Source organism: Pomacea canaliculata, linkage group LG11, assembly GCF_003073045.1.
Source record: "Pomacea canaliculata isolate SZHN2017 linkage group LG11, ASM307304v1, whole genome shotgun sequence".
NCBI lineage: Eukaryota > Metazoa > Mollusca > Gastropoda > Architaenioglossa > Ampullariidae > Pomacea > Pomacea canaliculata.
In genome coordinates, this window is record NC_037600.1 from 21722009 (window position 1) to 21741548 (window position 19540).

At 39.1% G+C, this 19540-nt stretch overlaps 2 protein-coding genes and 1 long non-coding RNA gene across 8 annotated transcripts in view; 2 read left to right on the top strand and 1 right to left on the bottom strand.

Moving 5' to 3' along the window:
• Positions 1 to 721, bottom strand: part of LOC112574668 (EVI5-like protein) — a 62041-nt gene extending 61320 nt beyond the window's left edge. For all 6 annotated transcript variants that reach the window (XM_025255879.1, XM_025255877.1, XM_025255878.1 and 3 more), the window contains exon 1: positions 358 to 721. The gene's annotated coding sequence lies outside the window, so the exon portion shown is untranslated. The remainder of the gene's footprint in view (positions 1 to 357) is intronic.
• A 207-nt stretch (positions 722 to 928) lies between these two features.
• LOC112575011 lies at positions 929 to 6012 on the top strand. The gene is made up of 3 exons (XR_003101551.1): positions 929 to 1000; positions 3397 to 3447; positions 5848 to 6012. It is a non-coding gene; the product is annotated as an uncharacterized LOC112575011 (long non-coding RNA).
• Positions 6013 to 6634: 622 nt separating this feature from the next.
• Positions 6635 to 14414, top strand: LOC112575008. Its single transcript, XM_025256488.1, has 4 exons — positions 6635 to 6772; positions 10123 to 11604; positions 11886 to 12028; positions 12964 to 14414. The coding sequence occupies exons 2-4, from the start codon at positions 10159 to 10161 to the stop codon at positions 13673 to 13675; spliced, it is 2301 nt and encodes a 766-aa protein (XP_025112273.1). The 5' UTR covers positions 6635 to 6772; positions 10123 to 10158; the 3' UTR covers positions 13676 to 14414.
• The last annotated feature ends 5126 nt before the right edge of the window (positions 14415 to 19540 follow it).

Below are 19540 nucleotides of genomic sequence, written 5' to 3' on the forward strand. Positions count from 1 at the left end.
CTACTAAAATGAATGTTTTCCAAAATTGTGTGAAACCACAAGCATGTCACACGCATATAAACTATTGTGAGAAATGAAGAAAGAACAAAAATCTTTGCGTCATACTATTCTTGTAATATGTCTAAGTGTGTGTGATTACTGAGGTATATTTCATCACTGTGATGGCCATGGATGACTCCATGCTTCTATGTTGAACTGAAGGGAGGACTGGCACTTCTTGAAAGCTGCATGCCTGTTTTAGTGTTTGGGTGGATAGACTATTGGCTACCACAGTAATTTACAAAATACCGTAGACAGGCTACTTCATTTGACTAAAGCAGCACATAGTTAAAAAAAAAAAAGAAACAGAATCATTACCTTTTATGATTTGGTTGTTTCCCGGGATCCACCAATTGAACGACTCAAGAGAACTGTCTATTCAACTGTGAATTGGTATTTTTTTCTTCCCCTTTAATATTAAAACAATTTCTCATTTCCAAATAATATCCCAACTTTAAAATATATTCTTCTCTTTAATTACTTGCAAAAATGAGTAGATGTTGTTACCATCTTAAGGCCACATGAATACAAAGCTGATTAAAAAAAAATGTGCACCAGTTACAGTGGACAACACCCCCTTTTACGTGGGCAGTTCAGTACCCAGACAGACGACGCAAGTCATTTGCCCCACTTTGAGATGCTAATCACAGCGATGTCTACTGCTAATTTATCATTTCCGCCATAGAATGTCAGGTAAAAACATAGACTGGAAATGTTTTAAAACATCTCAAAGAATAAAAAGAAAACTTTTAAACTCGTATGAAGATTGTTACCCAATAATTAATGTCAATAAACTATAAATAATGATTTTGTTTCATTTTTATGAAGTTATGAATTTCCGGTGTTTTGATAATTTCACTTTCACACGACTTTCTTTTGCTTGATTCCTCAAAAGTCCATTTTCGAAATTTTGTGTGGCGCAGAGCAAATGGCGGCGGCAGAACTTTGTTGAAAGAACAAGGTACATCGTTTTTCATTTTTGTTTGTTTGTTTATACTTACTAAGTGGGATGTAAATCAACCTTGTATAATTATGTTTCACAGAGCCACCCAAATTGGTATTTATAAAAAGTAGACAAGAACCGATGAAACATTGATATGAGACTAAAGTTTTGCCAGACATGACAAACGAGCTGCATTTTTTTTAAGTTTGTTTTTCGGCATTATCTGATATATATTCTCGCCTTGTTGCAACATTTTGAAGATGTGTTTAACTTTAATATGAAAGTAAAAATGGATATTTTCGATCAGTGGTTATGAGAGATTAATTTATTGTTATTTTTCGTTTAAATGAGTCGTTTTCTTCGACTACCACAGCGATTTGGCATCGTATATGTTCTTGCTGCTCAAGACAATGGTAGGAAGATCTGTAAATGACCTGTGATTTCGGCAGTCTTATCTTTCTTGATCTTCCCCCTTTTTAATAATAATGAAACTTTATTGTCCATATAAATGAGGTAATGCGGTAAATGTCCCCTCGCCTAACTGGCTTGAGGGGGCAGAGCTCTGTCGTATTTTTGTTTTATCTGATGTCTTCCTCATGTTGGACTTGCAATTGTGTGTGTTTTGACGGGCCTGCCATTGCCCTGCTTGGAATGTGCTGTGTCTTCTGTGTCGGTGGCTTTGGTTCTTTTCCGACATGCAGACTACGAACGGCGCAAGTTTTCACGTGTGCTGGACTTATTCGTCATTCCAGTCAGACATGTGCCGTCTGTTGGATTTTTTGGATTTGCTATGCAGTTTATCATGGCTTGTATGGTGTTTTGATATTTGGTCTGCGGATTGTTGTTTGTGGTGTATGTGGACCTGCCGTTGTAACGGGATGAAACTTCCTAGCAGGACTAAACTTCTCAGCATAGTATGCGCATGAAGCGAAAGTTCACTTCGTTATCGTTGCGTAGCCATTTTTTTCTTTTCTTTTCTTCGCCGATTTACTATAACATTTTTACTTTTACTATTTTACTTATTAACTCGTCGAAGAAAAAAAATGGCTATGCAGTGATAACGAAGTGAACTTTCGCTTCATGCGCATGCGCAGACTATACTGAGAAGTTTAGTCCTGCTAGGAAGTTTCATCCCGTTACACCGTATGGTATGAAGGACACATTCCTCTGAACACCGACATCACCTTATTTTCACGTCACATGACCTTCTGTCATTTGTGAAGCGCCTCAAGCAGTCCACAGGCCAGGATAAGGCGCTATGCAAGCAAACACACACTTATTAATAAATGAAAGAAAAATTTTCCTTTCACTTCAAAGCAAACTGTGAAAATGAACAGCAAAGTAGCATGAAACAACAATTTTGAAATTCATACCAAGAGAAATGAGACTATATTGTTAAAAGGAGTGTTCTCTCAAAATCGTATGTTTTTAAAATTTGGTAAAAAATATATTTGTAATAATACTAATAATAAATGCAAAATTTATATAGCACATACACACACTCCTAAGGAACATGCTCTTTGCATTTAAGAATGAGACATGGGCAACATATGAGCAACAGAAAAACAAGGAAACAACATGTGAACGACGAAAGGATAAACAACAGTACTGATGATGAATAAAAGCCAAATATAAAAATGTAAAGATGATCTTAGTAACAAGGACAGAGCATCATGATTTTGCAAAAGGAAGACGAGCAGGGGAGTAGCAATAAGCAGAAAAGAGGGGAAGGATGTGAAAAAGGACTAGCATTGTGTGGACTGTTGTTAGGAGTAATTTTTTATTACTTATTACAGTCGGACCTCGATAAGTCGACCTTCCCTAAGTCAAAAATCTCCCTATATTGAATTAATTGTTAGTTCCCGGCCAAATACCTGCGCCTATTCCGCCATTTTCCCTAACTCAAAAACTCCATAAGTCGAATTTTTTTCGGGTCCCTTTGAGTTCGACTTATCAAGGTCAGACTATTATTAAAATTTCATTGCTTTAATTTGTGTGTATTTAAAAAATTAATGTGCCCATTTATTTCACATTAAAACACAACATCTAAAGCATTTATATAAAACAGTTTTAAAAAAAAACTTTCTGAATATTAAAAATAGCTTTCTCCCAATGAAAAGAATGAGCAATTACTTCTATTTCTAAGTTTATTTGCATTCGCTGTAGTAATTAGCAAAGCCAATAAGCAGTTTCTGACATAGTAGTTAAACGCATGCTGTTGATGCAAAAAAATAATTTTCTAAGATCAAGGAAAATTTACAGTATGAAATCGGATATTTAGCTGTAAACAAAATCGTAAATGAAATATTTTAAATGTGTGAAGTACATAAACTATATGTATTAATGAAGACCCTACAACTTTTCAGTACTTTTAAGATGTTTTGTGAGCAGCAGTTAGCGTCCTTATATTACAGATCTTGACAAAACCAAGACTGGCTGCAAAAAATTGAGAAAAGGATAGTCAGGTAAATCTTAGATTAAGCAAAGCCTAATGATCATGTCCTCTTTTATTATCTCTATATACTCTTTGTGCTCTCTGTTATCTTTATATACTTTCAGTGATGAGTGCAGTCCATATAGCAACTTTTCTGCTTCAGTCAGATGAAGAGATGATGATGATAATAAGCTCAAGACTTTTTTATTGCATACTGTCAGTGCTATTGATACCAATCAATCATTCAATAAGTACATCTAGGAATTTCTGAACTTAATCTCAAAAGTAATTAAAATGTTTGCATACTTTTAGTTTCATTATAGCAATTTTATAAGCTTGGCAGGGACTAAGAGTATTTGAAGGAGACTGCGAGAGCTCGCATGCCCTGATTTTTGATTGGTCAAAGACTATTGAATTGTTTCTAGATTGATTTGGCAACTGTGAATATCACTGATTTATAGTTATCTATAATAGGTAGTTTCCGTAAACTGCAGGGTTTTGTTGTTTTGCTACCCTAAGATTGGCTTCTTTCGAATGGTTAAACATTGCTAGTTTATAAACATAAATGAAAGGTTCCAAAGAACGTGATATACAGGTAGTCCTCGGGTTACGACGGTCTCGAGTTACGTTGTTTCGTGGTGACGACGCTCATTCCGACTTACGAGGTTAAGCATCGTAAGTCGAACTGTATGTGCGCCTCATTCCACGTGCGGCGGAAGTCATAAGGCAGTCTGAGAAGGGGAAAACAGCAACAGAAATTGGCAGGTCATTAGTTATTCGACTGTCGCTACAATTATCAAGGATAAAGATCGCATCCTTGCGAAAGGATCTGCTCCTATGAAAGCGACAGTGATAACAAAGCGTACTGTACTGCACAATATTTTACTGCACTTATGTTTATTGATAATTATGTAGGTTGCTGTGTTAGGATAAGTGTTTGCAGTACTGTACTGTTATTATGGTACAGTACTGTATGAACGTAGGATCCGACTTACGTCGAAATTCGGTTTACGACGCTGCGTAAGAACGGATCAACGTCGTAAGTCGAGGACTACCTGTAATAAACGCTTTTTAATCAAGAAATGTTGCTAAACAGTTTACTAGCTTATTTCTCAAATTTTGCTGTGTTTCGGCCTACCATTGTAATGTGACCACAGTTGATGATGATGATGTAGTTTTATAACGCGCTAGTATCCGCATCACAAAGATGCGCTCAATGCGCGGTGATCCCAGCAGCCACCAAACTGCAGGTCAAATGATAACTTCAAATAAGTTTAAACAAGTGAGTCTTAAGATTTTTCTTGAAAGATGCAAGACTAGCAGACTCCTTGGTCGAGAGGGGAAGCGAGTTCCACAGAAGCGGGGCTACATTTGAGAAGGATCTAAAACCCGCAGTCTTCTTGTTAGTATTCCCTGACTGAACACTCGGACGTTCAAGTCTGAATTGGGCTGCTGAACGAAGGTTCCGCTGAGGTTGGTAACGGCGAATGAGATCTTGTAGATAGACAGGCACAAGGTCGTGAAGACAGCCATATGTCAAGGTTAACAATTTGTGCTCAATTCTTTTCTCCACAGGAAGCCAATGTAGGTCATGTAGTACAGGAGTAATGTGGTCAGTTATTTTCTTTCGTGCAACTATCCTAGCAGCCGTATTTTGCACTCGCTGTAGCCTCGACAACTCGCTCTTTGAAATCCCCCAGAGGCAGCTGTTTGCATAGTCTAATTTAGAACCGATGAGGGACACAGCAACTGCATTTGCAGTCTTCTTATTGAGACTGGGTCGGAGTCGTCCAAGTGTGTGGATGTGGAAATAACATGCCTTGACTACAGAACTGACATGATCAGACATAGTTAGAAGATTGTCGACATAGAGTCCAAGGTTCCGTACGGAGCTGGAGAGGGGGATTCTAGCTTGACCCACTTGGATGGAGTCTAGAGAGACTTTACTAAGGCTAAACTTGGAACCACATAGCATCGCCTCAGTCTTCTCATCATTAAGCTTGAGTTTATTCCTTAGCATCCATGACTTGACCTCTAAGCAACAATCTTCTACAGCACAAGCTGCCTCACACACCGACTCACTGTCAGTACTGTCAGTTCAGTATCCCCACTCTTGTGACAGGTCCTTTATTCTTTAAAAGAACCAACAACATTAGTGCTTTCACGTGTAATTAGAGCCTACTAATTTACATATGAGGGAGAACCATATGGGTGGTAACTGTTGGCAAAAATATGGAGTTGTAGTTCTTATTGGTCCATGTTTTATGACGATAATTATACATGGACCAAATAATAAGACAGGAAATAGACAACAGTAAAAAAAAGTCAGTCAAAAATAAAATAGTATTACAAAATAAATTATTTGGAAAAAAAAGTTGTTTATTCTTAGATATTTGCCAGGTCCAATAATTATTATGTCTGTCTGCTACAGTTTTAAAAGGAGAGATCACAAACTAAAATCCCTGGACTGCTGGCAGACGCTTTTTTCCAGTTAACTGCCAAAACGAGGCATTAGACAACATAGCTTCCGGTTTATTCATATTCTTTGTTACGGCTCAGCGAGACTAACCGCGGATCACTTCACAAGAGGCCAAGAGTGAGTCTCGGCATGCAAACATCAGTCCATAAATACACGTCCATGGAGAGATAGAAGAGCAGCTTGTAATACACTGGAATGCAGCACTTGAGAAATTCTTTTTATTATCATTGTTTCATTGTAAATTACATTTTGTTTAAACATTTCATCCAGTAGCACTGAACATAGCAACTACAGCTGCTGTTGTTACTACTTGTTAAGTCAGTTTCATCTTTGTCAGCTGAATTCTGCATTTCAATTTTACTTTTTTATTTAGTGCTTTTTAATGACAGCTTTTTGCACAAACATTTCAGTTTTATATTTTATAAATAAGTAATACCAGATACTATCAAACTGTTTTGGAATATGCTTTAAACCACTCAGAAATCAGTCACATGGTAGAAAGTCTTGGTGACTTAAAATTCAAGTTTTTCTTGTTCTGTTTGTTAAACTGTAGCTCGGTCATTTTTTTTTATATTTTTCGCCAGTTGAGAAGCACAAGGCAAGATCAGAAACCAATCATGGACGATTGTACATTTGATGTGGAGAGTCTACGAGACGAACATGAGAGCGATTCTGAGTGGCGGATGAGGAGGGAGTTTCTGCAAGCCAACCATCGTGCACTTCCCTTAGATCGTCTCATTTGCCTTTCTCGATGCTTTATAAGTATTGAGGTGTATGGCTGTACCTATCCTGATGAAGTCATGAGACAAGTTCAAGAACTGAGTGCTGGTGTACAACCAGCCATCATGCAAGAACAGCGAGAGAGAATGAAACAGAAGTATGCCAGTTATCTTGTTTGTCCTTTTATTTAAGTGAGGCAGCATTTGATCATAGGCAATACTTGACAAGTTTCCTACCCCTCCTCATCTTCTGCTCTGAATTGTTTCTCGGCTGGATAGAAAATCTTTGGTCACATGATACTATTGATGCAGAATTATATGAGCGGTTATCCGCAGGGAGTTTGCGTTTTCAGGGATTCGGTTTAGATTTGTATGCTTTTGCAAATTTCACACTAAAATTATCAAGTCGTTTAAAGGCCGATGTTGTGGTGGGTGTTTTTTTTTTTAAGTGGTTTCGCCCATGCAAGGGAAGGTAGGAGTCCACGTGGTGGAGACTTTTACAAGCGGTCAGTTTTCCCTAATTGATTCCCTTCGCCCCAAGGCAGGGTGGAGATCACAGGCAATAAACTGAGTAATAAAATATCTTTCTCAGCCGAGTACTTGGTGTTGGCGTTTAGAAAGCTGAAGTGAAACAGTTTGAAGCTGAACATACTGTCAGGGTTAGGACCGACAATCGAATGTATTTTCCATCAAATCAAGAGAAAAATAAGGGAGAAAAAGATGAACAGTGGAAATGACACAAGCACAGAGACAACTGAATTTTAAAACTTTATTTTTATTGCTTTCATCTATCTGTCTTTATCTTTCTATATCTTTCTTTACTCATAAGGGATGATAATATTCAATATTAAAAAAGCAATAAAAATAAAGTTTGAAAATTCAGTTTTTATGTTTGTGTCATTCGCGCTGTTCATTCTTCTCTCCTTTATATATTCTAGTTTTGTTTGTTTGTGGAGAATACACTCAGTCCTAATCCTGACAGTATGTTCAGATAGAAGTCCTTTCACTTCAGCTCTCCGACCCTACAGCAAGGGTGAGGGAGACGTTTTATTGCCAGGCTAGTCGGGGGTGCCTGTGATGTCCACCCCACCTTTTGTCTGGGTAGTAATTGAAGACGACTTCTTCTACCTTCCCTCGCATGGGCGATACCACTCACTTTCCCAAGGTGGGAAAATTTCGGCCTTTAATTAACAGAAAGCAAAGCCAAGTGTGGCTCAATGGGAAATGGAAATTAGAACAAAAGCATGCATTCAGTGGGCCGCATGGGAAGCGTAGCTACAACTTTGAAAACAAAAGTAACACTTTTTAAATTGCAGCACCATTTCACAAAAGTGTGTGGGTGCAGTGCTTCATCTAGTCCATTTGCTTAAATTAGTGAGGACAGTCTGTCTCGTGACTGTACAGGATTAGTGAGGAGCGTGTGTGCTTCTTGACTGTACAGAATTAACTTGGAAAGTCTGTCTCGCAACTACATGATGAGGGAGGAGGGGCAATGTCTTGCGACTGCACAGGATGGGGACTTGCACATCCGGTACTTGCCGGCAAAACTGAGGCTATTATGTGAACCAAAATTTCTTATAGCTCTATAACTATGATTCTTAACTCTTATATATTCATTAATGGGATTTAAAATTTATACCTGAAAATTAGTGAATGATTGTATGGATGTTGTTTTAGATTTCATTTTTATCTATTTTCTCTTCCTGTAAAATTTGAGTAAATGTTTTATGACAGATTTACAACCTACAAATATTTTTACATACCCTTGAACAATCCTGCCAAATTTTGTAGCTGTATCTGTTGTAGTTTAAAACAGTGGTTCTCAAAGTATTTCGGACCGTGGACCACTTTACTTAAGTAAAAACTATGGCGGACCACCAAGGCCTAAAAATCAGTCTGTACTATGAATTTCAAATTTAAATTGTATCATTTGTTTCATTACAATTCAAAACTAAATGTCCTTCTGTGACAGTGGCATAGTAATAAGTTGACATAAAATACCTCGTTCTTTGTAATTAAAATGTTAATGCGAGGAATGCATCACTTTAAACATCACCTTGCTAACATATGACGACTGTCAGCCGCGGACCACCTGACTTATGCCCACGGACCACTAGTGGTCCGCAGACCACACTTTGAGAACCACTGGTTTAAAAGATACGTGTTTAACAACAATGTGTTGATTCCACCCAACAAATTAGAAAATTATCAAACTTTGGGGCTACAGATAGAGAAATTTGGATACTAGTATGCCTAGACAAAAATGGAGCACAAAGTCTGTAGATTTGATCATTTTTGATACATAATAGTGTGTTGCTGTTTGTTTTTGGAACTCTCAAATATTCTTTTGAAGTAAAATCACATTGGCAAAATGTTTCATTTTGGCTTATTTTGGATCATATATTTAAGGTTAACTAATAATCCTGAGCTGTTGATTTGTTTGTCTGAACTAGGATCAACATATAGTTGCAAAATGTTAAGTTGTCATTGTTATCATCACTTGTTAAAACTGGCAAGCATGCCTTAAGTTGAAAAAAAAATTTATGAAAACACAACTTTACACCTTTGAAGTAGTGTATTAAGGCTTCTACAAATGATTAGAACTTTACTTTTTTTCCTTGCATTTTCCTACACATCACAGAAACACACATTACAAAGTGATATACAGTAAATAAAACTTTACTTCCACTACCTATTGTAACACAAACTGGGTAGTGTCACAGTCTAATATGAACTGGGTAGTGTATTAAAACACATGATATTGTGCTCAAATAAGTGATTAAATAAGGGAAGAAATTGTTGGCTCCTTCAAGGATTATTTTACTATAAGCTACTTAACTCCAACAGCTAAAGCATTCAATCATATCAGTCAGTCTAGATGAGCCATGTTCAAGACATTTATCGGTTACTTTGATATGAATTTGCACTACATAAGATGAAATGACAGTATAATAGTAGGCAATATTTAAAGTCTAAAATGTATTATCTATTAAAGTATTATTTTTCACTTTATTTTTGTGGATATTGGATAAATATTTTTTTTCTTTTTCTGTGCTGCGACAAACTTGCATAACTCTCCCTTTTAAGCTTTAAGCTTCCATCTTTCATTTACATTTACTACAAGAAGCCAGCGTTGTTTCTTGAAAATTATATCATTGAAATGTTTGAGAAGTTCTGTCATAAATTGTTTTTATTGTATGTTTAAGAAGCATTTGACCGCAGTATACTTTCGTTCCACCACTAGCAATCTAGTATTCAAATAGCTTCGCTTTCCTTGCCTGAGGTACTTCTAATGCGTTGCATTGGTTTCTTATAGATGTTGATTGCATTTGGGTACTCTGTGTCTATCTTCTGGATTATTTGCTTTCTCTGTGAGAGTTAGCCAGACATTCCTATAAAAAATGTCAAATAAGCTTCTGTTGATTTTCTTTGCTCTCTGTCGTCTGTAGTATTCTTCATCTTTCAGTAAATGTTGATTGATGTTACTATTCAGCCTATTCTCTTGCAGGCACTATTTATAGTTTGTGAGCAGCTTATATCCAAGATGAATTTTGTGAACTCCTCAGACATGTACCGGAGCATAGACATCACCCTCATTCATGACCAGTACCAGATGTCAAAACACAATCCAGCTTTTCAACGACCACAGAATTTTCAGAATGTTACTGCACCACATGCACAACAGTATAACAGTGATCAGTCATTTCCTCGTTACAATGGGCCACAGACATCAGTTAGAGACACTCAGTCTCATAGTTATCAGCAGCTTTCGACAAGTAGCCCTGATTCTTTCAGTCCCCAGTTGCAGCAGCAATATTTTGGGGACCCATCACAGAAAGTTAAGAGTTCACAGCAGGAAGTCATGGTACAGCAGTTGCTAAAGGGCCTTAACCCATACAACAGGAACACACACAATGTCACCATGTCCTCCAGCGCTCAGCAACATCATCTGACTGCAGGGATGCGTTACCAATGGGAGTTTCATAATCAGAAGCCTGGTGTCAGCATGAACATTCATGGTTATAATTCTCCAAGGGGAGGCAACACAGCACAAGCTCTCTTGACAGATCCTCAGCAAAGAGGCAATGGCCCTTCAAGGGGGTCCAATGGTCCAACAACTAGAGTCGGTGGTGGAAGGTACCAGCAGTTTGTTAAACCAGAAAGACATGAGGACTATTTTGAAGGTGGCTCACCATTAGAGCAATTAAAGCATGAATCATCTTCAGCCAGGCCTTTAGTGGGGCTTGCTGGGCAGCATAATAGTGCTGGTGCCAGGGGCTTAATGCCAAGCTGTCAACCCACAAGTAGTTTTGGGGGAATGAACTGTTATTCAGACACCTTTAGACCTGGCACATCCCAGCAGCACAAAAGCAATGGCATTGGTACCAGCAGAAATGATAACTTTGCAAGTGTGGCAGCAGCAACTGCTGCAGCAGAGCAGGTGGCACGAGAAGCTGCCAAGCCATTTGCCAAGTGTCTTGTTCTAGCAAGCCAGCAAATGTGTGTAGGCAAGATCAAAAGACTAGCTATGGAGGTGAAAAATTTGAAGACAGAACGTCCAAATGCAGTAGACAAATTATATTCCGCTTCAAACCGAGCCCATGTGCATATCCAGTGTGAAATTGAGTCAGGCCCTGTTGTAAGAGGGACAGGAACTTTTTTCTGCAGTGTACAGTTTGATGGCATAAACATCGCAGTTTGCTCAGGACTGAACAAACGCACAGCCAAGGTTGAAGCCTTTGAAACTGCTCTCAAAAAGATTATGAAACCATACCTTCGCATTGTTGAGATTGATGGTTGTCAGAAAGAGCTCCAGGCTTCCGATCAAGAATTTTCCTGTGACCCACCTGTGCAGACAGTTGTAAAACCGACGTCAGCTGTCATTTCCAGCATAAGTACAGACAACTCTGGTGCTCCAAGCTACTCCATTCAGAAAGAATCCAATGTAGAAGCAATCACAAACATCAAGAAACGCAATTATGTTGCAAAGGTGAGTGTCATGAAAAATATGGCTAAGACTCGTAATAATACTTTCAAAACCAATACACAGAGTTGTTTCCACTTTTATGCAAGACTAGCAGATAGGAAGAAAATTTATAAAGATTTTGAGATGGCAAAAATATAACTCGGATAATAAGAGAATAAGATAAAGAGATTGTCGAAATACTTCAGCTACTACAGGTTAAAACTTCATTCTGAAACGTATTTGAAAGTATGAGTGAAGTTTTTTTTTTTTTTTGGTTGTTTTTTGGTGATTTGGGTGTGGCCCAGGATCTGAGTGAATTTGTCCTCGTGGAGCCTCAACACCACAACAGCAGTGTCAATGGGGCCAGCATTCTCCGTCGAAGTGCTGACTTCAGCAAAATGCTTCTGGAGTATGACTTTGCTGCACATGGAGCAAGTGGTGCCATCCGGTAAGTGCTCCATGGCTCATACTCAAGTGTCATGACATTTGTCGTGCAAGTGTTCTTTTACAAAATATGAAAGAGGCTGTCCAGTCAATTGTATTATGACAATGACTGTTCATGTCAAGGCCAATGTTAGCAGTTCTGAGGCCCTAGTTGTTGGGGTTTTTTTTTTTCCTAGTGTAACAACCAGTAACATGAATTCTTACCTTTGTTGTCTTGAAGATGCTTTGCAGATGGTTGCTTCCAAAGATCTGGTCGTGCTGACTTTTTTCAAGAAACAGTAGATTTTGCTTTCACTTATTTAGCAAATAATAGGCATGGGTTACTTATGTATGTTATGTTGCATTTTTTATGTGTTTGTACTTGGATTGGCAAGCTGGAATAATTTTATTGAAAAATTTTCAATTTTTTTCTTTCATAGTGAGACAGTTTTTTTTTTTCAAAGGCTCTCCCCTTTTCCGTGTTTTGCATTTTGTGCACTATTGCTGTTAGTAAAAAAATTTGAAGATGTTATAAAACTAAAATCATCGTTTAATATTGATGGTATTTATAATATGAATTAGCCAATACATTTTTTTTTCTGCTAATAAGCTTCTTGAACTGAGATTCTGCCTTGCAGTAAATTTGGGGAGTTTTTCTTTTTTCTTTTATGCAACATCCGTGACATTAAGGGATCTACTAGAACAATGGCATGGCAGAGTACAATGATGTGTAGATTGTTTATGAACATTTGATAATACAGTTTAGGAGTGTATTTTTCTATAGTTGTTGACATAGTGCATGTACTGCAAATAAAGATACTCCCACCTACCCCCTTTAGTTTTGAGGATTTTCAGGTTTGTATCCATGGTAATGTGTTTTAATCTGAATTCAATTATATTGCATGTTTAATGTCCTTTAGATATCTTTCTAAACTATTGTGACTGATTTTGCCCCTCTAGATGCATGTTGAGAGTTGAAGGCCAGGTGCTGGCAGATATTGTAGGGGCCAACAAGCCAGCTGCAAAGATAGAGGCCTCCCAGCGCGCAGTAGACGTTTTGCGTCAGCAATGTTGGACCATCCTCACCAAGCAAGCCCACGACTCCAATGCACCCGAAATTACAAAGGAGGAGATTTTTTCTGATCTCGCCAACACCATTGGTGTATCTACTGTTCCAGCCTCTATGGCAAAATCAATTCCTGATTCCAACAAAGGAAAGAAACTTTTGCAGAAGATGGGCTGGACAGGAGGCGGGATTGGCAAAGATGGAACAGGCATGGAGGAGCCTGTTGCCGTGACAACAGTCATCAACCGTGAGGGTCTTGGCCTCAGTTCCTCAAAAGGCATCACCACAGACTTTCGTCAGCGGGTCACACAGCTGTTAGAGAACTATGCAGCATCTGATCGCCAGGACGACTTGATTTTCTCACCGCTTTTCCGCAAGGATGAGCGCATTATCATTCACAATGAATGTCGTCGACTCAATTTAAAAAGCAACAGCAAAGCTCAGGGAGGGGAGCGTTTTTTAATCATTCGGCGAAAGCGATCAGCTTCTCAGCTGCTTGAACACATCATGGCTTGTGGTGGGGAGACGGTCAGATACAAGATTGCCCCCCCTGGTCAAAGGGTATATCCTTGGCAACGGGCTAGTGTTGCTTTTGGAGGCATGTGATGTTAATTTCCCTCATGGTTTAGTTAAAAGATCTTCCAAGTGTTATCCACATGGGGGTTTCTCATAGATGTGCAGTAGATGGTTGATATCTTTTATGAACTATAGCTGGTGGTTCAGGTTCATCATCGGAATCATGAACTCAAATTGTTGCCTTTGGTATAACATGCTGTAAGTCATGAGTTAAGATATGTTTTGGGGATCATAAACTCAAATTGTTGCCTTTTGGTATAATATTCTGTAACTGGTTACTTGAGACTTGATGTCATTGTGTACACTAGACACAATTATTATCTTTGTTAAATTCTTCTGAGTAGATTGCATGTTTGAGATGTTTCATTTTGTTTAGAATTATCAGACACCGTAAAATCTCCCTACTAAAAATCCACCAAAATCAGGTCATAACTGAAAGGGTTCAAGGTAGGAAGATAACCAATCTGTTTTCATTCCAGTAACCATGACTTTAAGCACCTTTCTGTGCTTAACCCTAACTCTTTCTAGTTAATTTATTTAAATGTGAAATAAAGCTATTAAAAACCATATAATAATGCAGGGTTTTTTGTTTTTCACTTTAGTCATACCTATTTTGCCATTGTTGCACGCACGCTGTTCTTTATCTGCGTGTGGCATCTGTTTCTAGCTGCCTTGCATTGATATAGCCTTAGTTGCTGGCTAGGTGTGAATGATTTTTTTCTTCTGGATGGGGTTTATTGCACAGTAAATAAAGGCCACTTCACATTTGTACTTTGTTGATAGTTGTTGAAAAAGGAAGGCAGGAGTTAATTGATTTTTTTGTTTAACTTTCACACACAGTCCATATCTACACAATTTCTCTTTTTCACTTGGGTGCATGCACCCCGGTTGGTAAGGTTGTCATCACTGTCGCGAGACGCGGTCGGGCGTCGCAAGACTTGCTCTCTCACAGACGCGCTTGCAATCACACAGAGAAACTTTTACGCGCCCGCCGCGAGCAACGAAGCCAATCACTCTTCAGTGGACATAAAACACGTGCACAAGGAGACAATTAATACAGCACCAAAGTTTATTAGCGGTCCCAGAAATAAGACTCGCCAACTTAAAAGGAAAAGAAAACCAACTTGACCTCAAAATTCAAAGTAAACCAGTTGGAGGAGAGTCCTTCCCCTGAAAAAAAAAAAAACCAACAAAAAGCAGCAACAGCATTACCCAACATACACAAACGATTAAATACACCCGCCAGACAAGCTAATGGACCAGCGCGACACTGAGTTCACTATAACCACACAACCTATCCACCCCTCCTGACCACTACCTGAGGCAATGCGATTACAGTACACACTCCGTCTTCACGACGACTCGTCTGATGCCAGGCGATGTTGACGTCACCACACCCAGTGACCCGTCACACTCTCGCCTGTTGCTCTGCGGCTTGGTGATTGTACAGTCCGTCCTTACGACGACTTGTCTGATGGTCGATGGTCCAAGCGTATCTTTCTGAGCCTGTTTAGAGCGAGTCCCCGTAACGTTTACTCATTACACAAATAAAAATTCCCTAAGATATAAACTCAACACATAAGTTTTCCCCCGCCCCACATACACCTATACAGAGATCTCCCAGCCAGTCACTCGCGCTCCCAGCATGTCTGCGCACTGATCAGCTAGCTACCTCTTGCAATATCATGCTAGTCTCGCCTGCGACAAGGCGACAGGAAAGCTCTATTTACTCACCCAATTCGGCTCGTGACGCGTTGATTCTGTCACACACAGAAAACGCAGGAGAAAACTGATCCGTTGCTCGTACCCGTCCCACGTGCACCGCAGCAAATCCCGAGCACAACAGCTTTTCTCCGTATAGAAACTTTTCTTTCTCTGCCGACCCAACCCCAGGCCTTCAATATCTCGTCCCTGTCTCTCTGGATTTCCCGCTCTTCTTACGTAATGCTCCCCACCCTCCATATCTTACGTCAGCACCAGTGACGTCGGGCCTCCCAGAGCAAGCGACACGCGACAATCACATTGTCTCTTATCATGCTGGAACATGCACTGTGGCAGCAATATCTCTCAACAAATATTTGAACTGTTTATTCAGCATTGAGGAAACCATGAGCATTACAAACTGAAAATGCATATTGAGTTTCTTTGGTGGAATACTTGCACCAGTAATATAAAGCGTTTCTCCTTACCTGCTTTATTCAATGATCTTAAATGAGATAGCATCGTTTCTTACACCCAGTATTTCATGTACATTTTATAAGATAACTTTGCATGGTGAGTATGGTAACAGTTATAAATAGGCTGATTCCCTGCTTGCAGCCCTAAGACTTCATGACAGCTGTGCCAGTATTGCCTGCCTTAAGGACAATGAAACGTGGGGTCTGTCAGTTTGTCTTACTCAGAAAATGTGTGACAAACTAAGACATGCACATTGGTAGACAGTATTCTAAAGATGGTGGTTTAAGGGGCATGTTGTAGCTGACATGATCCGACATTTTCATGATAGTACAGCTCATCTGGCAAAGAGTTTAAATACACTGAAATGTAGTTTCTAAATACAAGTAAATGTAATAAAGTTTGTCCAGTCTAAATTGAAAAAGTTGTACAAAAATGTTTTCACTTGTTTTGCTAGCAGGAATTTGCTATCCAAAGCAGGTCCAAAACAAATGCAGCACATACTGTATCTTGCTGTATTTCACCTGAAGATTGACATAACTAATTGTCATGTTGGTTAAATGAACATTTGCCTAATGAAATCTAAAACCTTGTGCTTGCACATAAGTGGTGGGAACTGTCAAAAATATTTTAAATAATTTAGTGCATGTTTGCTAACATTTGTGCTGCTACTGGTGAACAATAAATTGGTTGTTGGTTCTTTTATAAATTGGGTGCTGTGGAATGTTTAAAATTACTTTAAAAAGCAAAAAGCAGGTCTGCTTACCAATCACTGACCCAAACAGCCCTGCTCATTTTTTGGTAAATACTTTTCATTACAAGAGCTAGGCACACTTGGTGCTACACACTGGCTGGGCGATAAACACAGTTGCAAAAATACTCATAAAATGAGATTAACAACTGTACCTTCGTCGGTTTATGACAACATGTACAAGCTTGCATCAATTCAAACTTCTTCAAGCCGGTATCTATCACTTTTGACTAATCCATGGAAAATATGAGGGTTCTCTAATGATCACGTTACAAAACATCCTTTGATGGGAGTGTTCATGTTGGCTCTCACAACATAGACTAGGGAGAAGGATGGCACAGAAAGCATCACTATTAAATTGCAGAGTAAGCTTCACAGAAAGTATCACTATTAATGTAGCCAGAAACTAAAAGAAAATAAAAATAACAAGCTTGTGAAGATGACAAACACAAACTGACAAGTTTGTGAAGATAAAACAAAACCTGACAAGTTTGTAAAAACTATGATAACAGAAACACAAAACAAACTTGGGCTTGGAGATGAATTGGGGAATGGCTGCCATCACTTCACGACAAGTCAGGGTTCAAGCTTGTCACTGCATGTTTTGACATAAAAACCAAAATGAACAGAAAAAAACAACAGCGCAGTAACAAAAGTACACTTTCTACTTTTTCATCCCCATGACATTGTTTAATGTAACAGCATTTGTGCGACAACGTGGAGAGACATTTACATTTTTACCTGACATGGCAACATGAAAGCAAATGGTGTTCACTCGGGTGTCAAAAACAGTCCATGCTAAGGGTATTCAGATCTTCAAATTCATGGATTAAAATGCTGTGTGAAAGCCTACAGCATCACTTGAAATGTTGGTTCCGTGCTGCCAGCTCTCACCCTTGGCAACAATCCCAGGAGGAAAGCAAAGTGCAGCATCATTATCACTAACATAACCTTCCAAAGACAGCATACAGTCAAATCTCCCTACTGTGCCACCTACCGGGACCGAGCAAAAGTGGCATAGTAGCGAGAGTGGCATAATACGGAGGGTTCGTAAAAACGGCTTTATTTGCTCAAGTTACCCATCAGTCCAAAGCTCTCAAGAATAGTCGGCTGGTGCTAGCTGTCTCCTCTCATTCTCCCCCTCACCTCTTCATCCTCCACCCCTCCCAACCACATCCGCACACCTGCATCCTGTCGCTAGTCGACCCCCTCCCGCTCTACCTCTGTCACGTGACTGTCACCCGGCCAGCGACCTACCCCCATCGCCACCCTCCACCCTCCCTGTGTGCATGCTATGTTCCATCCCACCTAACTGCAATGTCCCACACTACCATACAGTATAATAATCGAGCACTGCGCGGAATTTCACAACTTGTGCCTTTTAACAATCACACAAAAGTGGCATAGTAGCGAGAGTAGGGGTGGCATAGTAAATTTTTTTTTACATTGAATTTATAGTTGGGACTGAGCAAAAGTGGCATAATACCGAGAGTGGCATAGTAGCGGGGTGGCATAGTAGAGAGATTTGACTGTATTACATTTCTCGTGATAGTTCTTCTGTCTAGACAATCTAATGTCATTTGAAGCAGATGTGTGGTAATGTGCTCAAAATTGATATTAAGACACCCCATTCAACAGTTAAAGGATTCAGAAGTTACTGCATCAGTGGGCTAAAGAGTTTTGAGATGTTTTTATGACTTGAGTACTCCAACAGTAAAAGTCCAACTTTGTGAAGGAAACAAACTACATGCTGGATCACAATTATGAACAAGCCAAAAATAAACACACTCAAATAAGATTGCATGCATAACAAAGTTCAAAATATATAACAAAATCTTCACATAATTTGAGTACCATTTTAAAATCCTTTTTAGTTCCAGGATACATTCAGTTTCTCACATTACTTTCTCTCTCGTAGACACACAAAGACGACACATTGCAAGTGAGCAATGAACATTGTTAGGAGTACGTTTTTGAGTTCTATTGTTACCAATGCTGCCCCAAATACATTTTCAGTATAAAAGAACTAGTGTACTGTACATCAAGGTGTGCCCTTTCAATAAATATGCAAAGATTATTTACACACAGAAGAAGCTGAGACAAGTTCACTTCTATAAAGTTTGTGCTGTTCTGCTTGCAGTTCTTCACTTTGGGAGCCTTTGTTGCCTTTGTCTACTTTTTAATGTCAGGGCTAGGGCAGAACCTCCCCTAAATATGCTTACTGCTTTTACATAGCTAAGATGCTGTGGAACGACATTGTTTGACACTTGACTGCTATACCAGCAGTAAGTAGAATCATGCTGACATCTTGATGTACACTACCCATCACTTAATCAGTGGCAGAAATGATAAAACCATCTTGACACTCACATTGCTAAACTGCCTGACCATCTTTTGACATCACCACATGCCTATAAACACTAAACTTGACCTGAGATGACAGGATAAGTCATAGACAAAGCAAGTAAGATAACAATCCACCAGCTCTGGCTTCTATACTCCTCCAGTAGGTCCATGCCAGGACAGGGATGACAGCCAGTCCAGACATAATGGCCAAGCAGTTTATCTGGTACACAGAATACTGTTGTGTTGTATGCTTTATATATATATGTGACATAAAGGCCAAACACAGTCTATGGTTGTATGTACACAGAGTACTGATGTGTTGTTTGCTTTAAGTGCATCATTTTCATCTGGGATATTGTAGAATTTATCCACTACAGCATGGGGCGGAGAGACCATCTGCTAGCTTGTAGGTGAGGTGGAGTGAATACTGCTCTCTAGGGCTTCTAGGAGTTTATTTAATGATGCCATTAAGACCGGCCCATCATAGAAACAGCAAACTTATTGTGACAAAATAATACATTAAAATGATTGAGACAGGATGATCGGTACCTTCACCTTAACATGCCAGTGTCAATAAATGACTACTCCCTCTTAAATTTCTGATTCACGTGAAATGCAATTCA

Coding starts and splice junctions, on each gene's coding strand:
- LOC112575008 (XM_025256488.1), top strand. CDS start 10,159: ATGAATTTTGTGAACTCCTCAGACATGTACCGGAGCATAGACATCACC. Junction 11,605..11,885: donor AACGCAATTATGTTGCAAAG/GTGAGTGTCATG, acceptor GGTGTGGCCCAG/GATCTGAGTGAATTTGTCCT. Junction 12,029..12,963: donor GGAGCAAGTGGTGCCATCCG/GTAAGTGCTCCA, acceptor TTGCCCCTCTAG/ATGCATGTTGAGAGTTGAAG.